The following is an 11,953-nucleotide window of genomic DNA, read 5'->3' on the forward strand; positions in this document are numbered from 1 at the left end:
AAGAATAATTATTTTAATAGTACTAGTATAAGGTGACCACGAATGAAAAGCGTTGGGGAAATTTTTCTCTCTGAACATATTTCCTTATTATCTTTTGCAGATTTTTTATATTTATAAGTGCATCCTTCGATCTATGAAAGAATTTTCCAGTAACTGAGTCAAAAGGTCTGAAAGTATTTTAACTCTATAATATTTATCAAAAATCTGGCAAGATCATGGCATTAAAGGCCCATTTTGCCTCAGAATGTTTTTTATTTTCATTTCTTTTTTTATCAGGTAACAAAAATGTTCTAAAACGATTATCTTAACATTATAAAAAATTATCTTACTTTGTTCATTCAAAAGAAATAAAAAAGCATTTCTGAAGCATACCGTGTCTTTAAAGGGGGTAATATTTATTAGAAGCTATTAATTAATATTTCAGATTTGAAAAGTTCATGAAGAATAACTCTTTTCTAGACATTGAGATACAGTTTTTTATCTGATGGTTTTATGTATTAGTATAATATTGTCTAACAGAAATTAGAAACAGAAGATACAAATGAATGGAAATAAGTTGGGGATAAATTGTCCTCTTATCACTGCTCTGGATAATTGAATAGTGAAGATTAAATCAAACAATAAAATAACTACACCTTTGTGTTTTAAAGCAAGCATACATTTACAATGCAAATGGCAAATCACTTTAGTTTTGTAAAAACGGTTTGACAAGCACAGAAATACTATAATATCACATGTGTGATATTTATGTCCCGAAATGATTGTAAATTCCGGAGAAAATCTTATTTCAAATGTCATTTCCATTGCATCATTTTCATGATCTTGATTACAAAGAAACTAAGAGATTTAACTGCTTTTATTGTTTGTTTGAAATGTCAACAAACGAGGAAATTTGTGAAATAACCAATCAATGATTTAACAGAAACATAAAAGATAGCAATATATAATTTGTGTCATATATACAGCTAACATAATCTCTGTAGAAACAGTCTCTTGTTTAGGCATGTTTTATTTTATAAAGTGCCACGTTGATGAATTGTTATCAAGTTTGCCTGATTTTGTATAATAACAGAATGAAGTCGACCGTAGACACATTTTCAAACCAGGACAACTTGGTGATGCAATCGGGAGGATTCGCTCATCTGCTTGTTTAAGAGTGGTCAACTTCACAGAGAGAACCTGTAGAAAACAGCCAGATAAAATTATGAGATTTAATGAAGAATGTGACAACATGTCTACAGAAAAGACAGATTATGTTGTGTTGGCTTAAAAAGGTAATTGTGTAATAAATAAAGTACACATTTGAAACCATCATGTTAAATTAGAATGTACTGTTATATATTTCACATTATAACATTGTATGAAAGGTTGGAAAATAATAGTTAACATGATAATGAAAATAATAAGGGATCACCTGAAAGCTTCTGTAGTTTGGTTGGATATTTTTTAAGTAAAAGGGCATCCCTAACTTTTTCTTGTTATGTGTATAGGCTTTATTCTAAATGTGTTAAGTATCTGTTTCCTGAATGGCTCAGTAGGTAGAGCGCAGGGCTGATAATCGCGATGTCGTAGGTTCGATACCTACTCATGCCCTATCATTTTTAATAATTTTATTTATTTGATGTTTACATAATTGTCCATGTTCATTCATCTTCTTTCAAGAAAGTTCTGTACATGCTCCTTCTGGAATATTCTTTCTCTTAGTAGTTTAGTATTCTATATTGTTCTTTGATAGTATATATACTATTATAAATGTTTGTACTTCAGGGTGTGTGCTAATTTGTGATATTGTGAGATATTGTTATACTGATTGTGTGCTATTGTACTGCTAACATAGAAATATATAAGTTTGGATTCTGTAATTCTGTGTGGGACATATTGACATTTTGGACATACTGTATTTATTCTGCTGTGGACATTGGACATGTTGTGGACAAATGAATTTCGAACTGTGAGTTAAACTTGAGGACATTTGTTAAATTTGTATTGTGGGTAATGGTGAGTTAAACTTTACTTTCATAGTTTTTGTTTTATTGTAAATTATTGTTTTTCTTTAATTAAAAATTGTAAAATTTGTTGCTGCGTTATCTTCTCTGTTTAGCTCGTAACATTCTGCATTAGCTTTGGTGGACCAATAATGCTGTTCAGTGCCTGTTGATAATGTAGGGCACTTGGATTTGAAATAGCACCATGGCATGGTATGCGGATCATTGCTGGTTGAAGAAAGTTTCAACGACAGAAGAATTCACTATTTCAGGTGTAACAAAAACGTGCTTGCTCCTACTTAGTACCATCTGCCAAAATTCTATAAATCTCAATATGCATGACTGAATGTCCTTATAGAACTGATAAAACATACAAGCTTTTGTTTGTTGTTGCTGTTGTTTGTCAATTAATCAAACCATGAATTAATGTCCCTAAACTAAAATAAGCTCTTATCATCAACATGCATTATTGGTCTCATGTCTGAAAATGTCATAAAGTTTTGTTTTTTTCTGCAGTAGGTCAATACTGCAAGTCTCCTTTTGAACCAAGAGTTTTGAACTTCCTCAGCTAAATGATTTCTCATTTTTAAACGGTTCGTAAGGTTCACTTGTTTGTCAGTTAACTTGCAATTGATGCAATGGAATATGTTTCTCTTTTCCCATTTAATGCAATCGCAAAACATATGCCACTGAATCCTTTCACTTCGTGGTAAAGTAAGAAGTTTTGCTTCCCCACTACTTAAAATGTTATTTCTAATATTATAAATTACATGCAATGCATTCATAATAAATGCTATTTCACCAAAGGCATATGGATTTTCTGTTTTAAAAGACATTTTATTATCGCTATAAAGGTTATAGTTCTATTATTTTGATAGCTTAGTGTCCCATCAAGACTGACAATGTGTTTGAAATCCAAACATCCAAAGTCCATCTACGGCAGCCAAAACAATGAATATAATTCAGTTCTTTGTACCACTCTAGTAATATAAAATGTGCAAAAGGGAATTTGAAACATGTCAATTCTAAAACTATGAATAGAGAAGCATATGTTTCTAAAGATTTTTCACTTTTTCTTGTTCTTAAAATGGTACAGTTTGTTTAGGTTTTACGTCACACGGACACACTATAGGTCATATGGCGAAGTTCCAGCTGCACTGGTGGAGGAAGACTTCAGGTGCCTTTCCGTGCATTAATGCTTTTTTCAGGCACGAACGTGTACCTGAGTAGAACCACCAACGTTTCGTTAGCCAGCTGGATAGCTTCATCACATGAAAATATCCAAAGTCCCTGCAGGGATTTGAACCCACAGCGATGAGAGGCAAGTGGTTTGAAGTCAACTTGATCCTGTCGGCCACGGACGCCACCAAAATGGTATGTTCAGTCCTTGCTTTCTTAACAAACATCAGTAAATCCACACCGTACAAGTCTATTGCATCATCATTTCTTGCAATATATAGGTCCGACTGAATAGACAATTCATCTATGACGATCTTCCCCATCCAACCATCTTCATTCCGTTTTTTTCAGTTTTATTAGTTATTACTGCTTTTGTCACTGTTATACCAGCACATATTCTTAATATTCTTACAATTTAAAAAAAAACAATGTGTTGAAATCAAATTTATTTAATACATTAACATTAACATCCTACAAGATGATTTATTTTGCCACTTATTTTTAATTTCCATGTATGATCGTTAAAGAAATGAGCTTCTTTGTTGATTGGATTGTTACCAGTTGTCGAAATATTTGCAAATTATACTGCTTTCTTGTTTGTTTTGCAGTACAAAATCACCAAATGAGCCTGAGAAATTTGAAAAAAACTGTATATTGATCTTTATTCCTTTATAAATGTTTTAGAATTGTGTGGATTAATCTTACACTCTTTAGTTACATTTTGAAATATCTTAAATAGATGTGAACAAAATAGTTTACTTTTAGAATGATTAGTTACATTTGGAAATATCTTTAATAGATGTGAAAAAATAGTTTACTTTTAGAATGATGTGGATTTGTCTCACCCTCTTTAGTTACATTTGGAAATAACTTTAATAGATGTGAAAAAATAGTTTACTTGATGTTGATTTGTCTTACCCTCTTTAGTTACATTTGGAAATAACTAATAGATGTGAAAAAATAGTTTACTTTAACCCCACTGTTTTAGTTTGAAAATAAAAACAAATCAAATTTTTCGGGAGAGTAATGCCTTCTTTTTGTGATTCTGCATCAATTTGCAGTCTTTTCAACAGATTGTTATTAAACCCTTGGGTCAAAATATGCCTTGCCCAAGGGGACAGTGACCTACATTCTTGTCCTTTGATGTACAGCAACGACATTTTGACCATGTGCACAGTTTTAGTTGTAAAATTGAACTTTGACCTAGATTTTGATGATGTGACCTACTTTCGTGTCCTTTGATGTACAGCTATGAAATTTGAACCATGCGGTGGCATAGCATTTTTCTCAAATGCAATCTTGTTTAAGTTTAAATTTACTGATATTGAAGGCAAAATATACCTCAGTAATGAATAAAAATAGTCAGCTAGATGATGATCCAGTTTTGACTTCTATATGTAGATGTATTCTTATCTAGTGAGATAGGACTTTGAGGGTAAATTTTTTGGTAAATCAGGGTCAGTGTGAACTGAAATTTAAATTAAATCTTAAATTTTATTGAAGATTTATAATATTTTTTTTGTGCGCACTCAGCAGTAAATTATCATGATATATTGATGATATAAGGTAAATTAAAATTGATAAATTATCGTTTTTAGCTTGACATTTTTACCTAAAAAAAAAGGTATTGTTCCAGATTTGTTTAAATGAAAGTAAATTTTAATATTTATTTAATCTAATTGTTTAAGTTCAAAGACAGTGGATGATCTCATCGAGATAGATATAGTGGCCAATGATGCCTATCCACATATTGGCACTATGGACATTTCTTTACACGGTTAAACGCCACGCAGAGTTGTCGAATATTTTCCTGAACGGGAATGGATTTTAATAAATCAATGACTTTCCTTCGAAAGCCTCAGGAAATAGTGTTTTTTTTTTCATATTAATATAACCTGTGGCCTTCCCTCGCATTACCACAACAGTTGGAGCTACTTTATACATGTGTCTATGTAATAGATATACCATTGCTGCGTTGACGATTTCTGGGTTTGCGTAAATTATACCATAATCACGTGACCTTTCTTATGCCTTGACCTCACGAGACGAAGTCTGAAAGTTTGTTTTGATGATTTCTAAGTCAAGTTCGAACATGGGTCATCTTGGATGAAAAACTAGGTCACACCGCCCAAATATTGAAAAACCTTGTTAACATTCTAGTGGTCACATTTTCGACTCAATTATCATCAAACTTGGTCAGGATGCTTGTCTAGGTAATTGCTCGGATAAGTTTGAAATCGCATGTGAAACTAGGTCACCGGAGCTAAAAATAGAAAAATCTTGTTAACACCCTGGTTGCTACTGTTTTGATCCAAGTATCCTGGAAATTGGTCTGAAAGTTTGTTTTGATGATTTCAAGGTCAAGTTTGAATATGGGTCACCTGGGTAAAAACTAGGTCACACTGCTCAAATATGGATAATCCTTGTTAACACTGTAGTGGTCACATTTTTGACTCACCTGTCATGAGACTTGGTCAGAATGCTTGTCTAGGTAATTGTTTGGATAAGAGTTTGATAAGTCAGGTGAGCGATCTAGGGCCATCATGGCCCTCTTGTTTTCAATATGTTACTACGTCTGTATATCTATATGACTGTTGACAAGTTTTACTTATCTAAAATCAAATAGCTTAGATTATTTTTGATACATTTTGAAAAATATTCAACGTAAATAAAGATTTATACATGTTAGGATTTCCAAATTGCTTAAAATATAGTGGTCATTTTCAGTTTGTGAGGCTATTTGATAAATTTTGAATTGTTCGTGTAGTATTTGCTTGAAAAAAAAACAAACAACAAAATGTTAAAGTTTAAATTGCTGAAAGAAAAGTGGTTACTTTTAGGTTGCAAGGGTGAATGGGCTATTACAAAATAAAGAGCAGGGTCTAGGATCAGCCACTGGTATGATAAACAGTTTACGTGATGCAAACACTCAACTACAACAACAACTAGAGAAATCTAGACTGGAACATAAAGCTGAGAAAAATAGAGCATCTGCACTACAGGTAATTGTCGTATAATATATGTCTATACATGTATATCAATGTTCTGTATGGTGCTGAAAACATACTCTGCTAGGGAATCCATTTTGAAGGGGCGCGTAGGTGAGTCAAATATAGTTTTTCTGCTGGGTTGGTCCAAATATGTCATTGTGCATAACACAGTTTAATTATCATTTTAATTTTGTACATAGCTATATCGTTATAGAAAATATTGGAAATCTTAAATGCTGACCTTTGCTGTGTGGTATTTTAGAAACCATTTCTCAAATTTTATTTCAGGAAGCAGTTGTATGTTATAGGTATACATTACTTAAATAGGTATACTGTATAAAATACTCTAAGGAGAAGTAAAATCCAGTGCCAATTTTTTGTGAATATACAAAACTTTGTGTAACAGTTCACATTTTGTAGACATTTTATTTGATGAGCATTATTTTTTCTTCCCTAGAACCATAACTGTGACCTTTTAATGTTAAATTTATTATTAAATGTAGTGATTATTTGAGGATATCTCATCGTTTTGAGTGAATATATAATTTATGTCATGACAAAAGTGAGCACTGATTCAAGTTACCGTACGATCATTGCAGTTTATATTCACGTTATTTTTAGATAAATTTGCCTTCACTCAAAACTTACCAGTTTTCTATTCTTTATTTATGAGTATGAGAATACATTTATATGAGGAGAAATGAAAATAAATGATATACAGTGAATGATAAAGCTTATATCTCATTGATTATATCATCACCTTAGTGCAATAACAGGTTAAGTCCTTCTAAATTTAATAGAAATTAATCATTTATTGCACTAAAGTGATGATATGTTGTATTTTATAAGCATGAAATAAATGTTATTTAATTCAGACTGAGCTTGACAAGTTGAGACTACAGTATGGAGCTGACATGAAGAAAGCCAAGGTAGAATTCCAGGAGAAAATAGAGCAGACAAAATCTGAACTTGACATTAAATGGCAGGACTATCTCAGGTATTTTATCATAACATTTCACAACCTAGGTTTTATAGTGGATGATAACAACTTTTTGCACACATTTTTAAGATGAATATGTTTCTTTCACTTAATTTATTAAGTGATATTTCAAGATATATAATTTAGTTTTAATCGTAACCATTTTTGTAATGTCGTGATGCCTAAATACATCAAAAGCATTGCTGACACAAACAGAATCATGAAAAACAGCAGAATTAGATCAAACAAATCCTGAAAGGGGGCGCTTAACCTGGAAAAAAACAAAAAAAAAACAATGAACATTTCTCTACATGTATGTCTCTTGAATAGAAAATGGTTTTAACGTAACATGTAGACATCTCTGTGGTTATGATGAGAGGCTTCCAGTCAGTCACTTGTTTCTGACCCCTAAATGACCTCTAAATTTTGCCAGAAACATAGCCTTTATCGTGTTAGGAAGCTAGCCAGTTAGTTACCTTAATATCAGTATTTTTACTCAGGTGCCAAGTGGTGTGTAATAATAATAAATGGAGGAGCTTCCCCGATCAATAAATATGGGAGTTGTTACTTGCCCTTATCCATGTTAATAAGATATAATCCTCCTACCACCACAAAATTTGAGGTTAAAATTGATTGTTAAATGTATATGCTTTGCATTGGAAAGCGAAGTTAAATTTTGTTATTTTCATAGTGAAATTATATTTGATAATCTTCACTGCAGCCAGGCTAGATTTGAATGCGGATGAAAATAATATTTCATAACTAAATGGAATTATCAACAGAAATAAGTTCCGTCGTATGTAAATTTTGCTATGCCACTCGTAAAAATATTGCATCTGGTGTCCACTCAGTGTAATATATTTTGATCAAACAAATATCCTCTATATTCTACAGACGAGAATGCGGTAAACTACGTGAAGAGATTACAGAACAAAAAGACAGCGACATGAGAGCAGCTTTAGAACAGTTATCAAAGATGAAAGATGAAGAAATAATGGTCACTCGATCAGGCTGGGAAAATAAAGTTGCTGATCTTACCAAGCAGGTAATAATGATTATTTTATTGTTAATATCTTACCATGTTTATTGTGACAGCTATGTCAGTATTGAATAATCCTTCGAAGAAAGGATTTTAACATGAAGTTGGTGGATCAAATCAGATGCTTTTTTTGTGCTGGAAACACCATATGTTAAGAAATTATTATTATAACGGTAATTATGTGGGTCTTAAATTTCTGCGTGCTTTATGTCTGTGGTGAACATCAACCTCACATTGATGTGTTTTATATCTGGGGAAAATCCAACTTGTAATATTGAATTCCTTTTGGAATTTGTGACCAGCTTGCTTACAAAAGGGTGGTGGTTCTGTCCAAATACTTCTTTGTGTTAGATACTTTGTTCAGAGAGATGTTTGGGACTTGCCTCTTCCTTCATAGCTAAATGTTGGCATAATTGGTTCAACTTCAATATATTGTCTAGGTGGTTTAACTTGAACCCTCATAAGAGATCCTTCTTTGTCTGTAGATTGCATCTTTGAAAGAAAGTATGGCCACAAACAACTCCAAGTTGTTAGAAGAGCAGGAGAAGATGAGGTTAGAAGCTGAGGAAGAGCGGCGGCGCCTGGAACAGGATCTGCTGAAGGCTACTGATGAGTACATGGTCAAGATACAGGCTCTAGAAGCTATACATGAAGAAAACATCAGTAAATTAAAGGAAGAAAACCAAAAAGACCTAGAGGTGTGTGTCTTTTCTTCTTACATAAAATAGATTTATTAATTTGAGGATATTAAGTTTTGTTTAAAATTTTATGGAAACTTTTATGTTTTCTCTACAAGAAATAGTTTTAACTAGAAGAAAGCTTTATTTATTCACTTATTTTTTAAGAGTTAAAGAAAGGCCAGATGATATGGTAAATAGCTTCTGTTGTTGTTTTTTACCTTGTTTATTTAGAAATGCATTTTGCGCATTTTTTATCCATTTCTTTAAAGTACTTGAAATTTACAGTGAAATTTAGCTTTTTAGTCAGAATGATATAACATTTTTCCAATTAATACAGGAATTAAAGAGACATTTATCAGAGAAACATATAGAAGACATGCAAGCACAAATGTCTGCACATAAAATAACTAAAGACAGCCTCAAAGATCAAGCTGACCGCGAGAGACAGGCAAAACTTGATGCTCTCAGGGCTAAATTGGAGAAAGAAAAAGGTTTGCAAGAAATTTATAAATATAAATTATAAGGTTTATGTTTCTATGCTTTAAGAGAAGAAAGTCTAGAGGTATATTTCTGAAAACTGAAAAATTTTCCAGGGTAGTGCTTGAAATATTAAAGAATTTTCACTGTGACATTAGATATTTTCAGAAGAAAATAATAGATGATTTTTTTCACTTCATATTTTTGTATTCAATGATGAACAGCATAATTATGTTATATATAACACTGTTTTTTTGAATATAACATTTGATGCTATTATAAAATAAACACCAGCATTAGATCACGACCCTTATCATCATTTTACTTTACCTATGATGTCCAAAGATGTTAACATTGTCAATGACCTAAAAAAATAGTGAATTTTCATTGATATGTTAAAGATAAATAATTATATGAATACTGGTAGGTAACAGTTAGCAAATGTCTAAATGTGTCTTTTATTATTTCAAGAGTTATAAAATTGAATTTCTTAAAGAATTCAGTATGTCAAAAAAATGGCATTAAGGTTTTTTTTCTCATGCAGGCTGTCATTATTTTGACTATTTCAGTGCATTTACGAGAACTATTATAATATAACAATTTATTAAGAAACACACTTGCTCATACATAACATGACATAAACATTAAAGGGTTTATAAATATACCTACAGCTATATCATATTTATATTACAGACAGTCTACGTGATGATATGTATCAACGTCATATGCAGGAACTGGAGAGAAAATCCAAAGAGCATGAGGCACACATGCAGGCAGCAAGGATAAAACTTGAAAGGGCAGTTGAAATCTCTAAACAGAAGGTAAAATTTTATAAACTCATTTTATATACTGAAATTTTTTCATAAGAAAATCGAAGAAAATTTTAGGTTATTGTTATTAATTGATTACTTTGACTGGTTTCCTTTTCTTACTACATAAAAATGGTAGTATTGATACAGAATCAAAGAACCCTAATGTTCTATTTGGTGTACATGGTGCATAACTGGTGGTAAATGCAAATTTATAACAAACATGTTAACTTGGATTCAAATAGCTAAGATGAATCTGTTATTTCCTTGTTTATCTGTATAGGAGGTTAAACATGATTCAGTTGTTTAAAGAGAGCTCACCTCTTGTAACACTCTTTTATGGTTTTAATTCCTGTTACGGATCTTAAATGATGTGATTTAACTTTTCATGTAGCTGGTGGAAGTTCAAGTAGTAAAAGAGATCCTGACAGACCTTTTCCACATTATTTGTGAGTCTATTTAGTATCCTACCCTGACACTGAGACAATGCAAAATGAAGCATGCAAAACATTTTACTTCTATTTAAAGGTGTAACTTCATATCTATTCCACATTCTAAAGATAATAATAGTGAGTGTTTTGTCTTTGTTGTATTGGCAGTATTGTGTTTGATCTTCCATTAAATTATTTCTAAATTATACACTATTATAAGAACAAAGTACAACATTTTGTTTATAACAGGTTAAAATCATAATGTGACGTCTATGGGGTAGGCAGCCTGTCTAGTCTATATTCTTTGTGTTGCAGCTAATAATAAACATAAATTAGAACAATATTTCATATGTTTGTCTGTAGCATTCTTGGGTAGAGTTTAATCAAGTTTGCTCATATTAATTTGATTGGCCCCTTTTAGGGGCCGTGATGGATGATCACCAAACTTTGTCTGTAGCATTCTTGGGTAGTCTTTTATCATGTTTGCTCATATTAATTTGATTAGCCCCCTTTAGGGGTTTCTGTACTTAAACAAAGAAAAACCTTTAAATATCTTCTTTTACAGAACTAATTGATGGATGATCACCAAACTTTGTCTGTAGCATTCTTGGGTAGTCTTTCATCAAGTTTGCTCATATGAATATGTTGGCCCCTTTTAGGGGCCCCTTAAGCTAAAAAATAGAAATACCTTTTAATGTCTATTTCCACAGAACTAATGGATGGATGACCACCAAACTTTGTCTGTAGCATTGTTGGGTAGTCTTTCATCAAGTTTGCTCATATTATTTTGATTGGCCCCTTTCAGGGGCCGCTAAAATTAAAAATAGATAAACGTTTAAACGTCTATTGCTATAGATCTAATTGGCATTTCTTCAAATTATAGTTTGATAATGAAAGGAAAATAACTCATGTTGGAATGTTTCTATATATGTGTACATGCATACATGTGAACTCTCCCAATTTGAGCGGGGGACAATCTCTTTCTCCTGTCAAATTTTTAACTATTTTTTTTTAGAATAAGGGGTGTTTTAAAAAAATAAAGAAATCTCCCTCTTTTTCATTTCAAAATTTCCTACTATGTCTATTGTCAGTTAAAAAATCTCCCTCTTTTTGAAGTAAATTCTCCCTCTTGAATTGACATGTATGTACATGTTATGCATAAAAAAAGATTGAATGTCTTAATGTCATGACCTGTTTGCTTTTCAGAGATCTTGAGGTTATTCACCTGCTTTGTATCTTTCTGTTTGTGGGCATTGCATCATTGCAGGTTCATTTGTAGGTCTCTCTAGAGAATGTTCATTTGTACATTTCATTCTGGTACCTTACTAACTTGGCGAAAGCACATTTCAATAAATATTTTGACACACTGTTGAACCTGATGTTT

General features: G+C 31.9%; 1 protein-coding gene across 1 annotated transcript; it reads left to right on the top strand.

Moving 5' to 3' along the window:
• Window positions 1–1,214: 1,214 nt before the first annotated feature.
• On the top strand, window positions 1,215–10,150 carry LOC132727475 (protein FAM184A-like; the record flags this gene model as incomplete). Its single annotated transcript, XM_060713002.1, has 7 exons — window positions 1,215–1,274; window positions 6,005–6,166; window positions 7,030–7,151; window positions 8,028–8,178; window positions 8,658–8,870; window positions 9,190–9,343; window positions 10,023–10,150. Coding segments are annotated over exons 1-7 (990 nt in total), but the record flags the coding sequence as incomplete, so codon positions are not given.
• Window positions 10,151–11,953: the final 1,803 nt, after the last annotated feature.

Source organism: Ruditapes philippinarum, unplaced genomic scaffold (assembly GCF_026571515.1).
Source record: "Ruditapes philippinarum isolate M1 unplaced genomic scaffold, ASM2657151v2 ctg3796_1_1_1_1, whole genome shotgun sequence".
Lineage (NCBI taxonomy): Eukaryota > Metazoa > Mollusca > Bivalvia > Venerida > Veneridae > Ruditapes > Ruditapes philippinarum.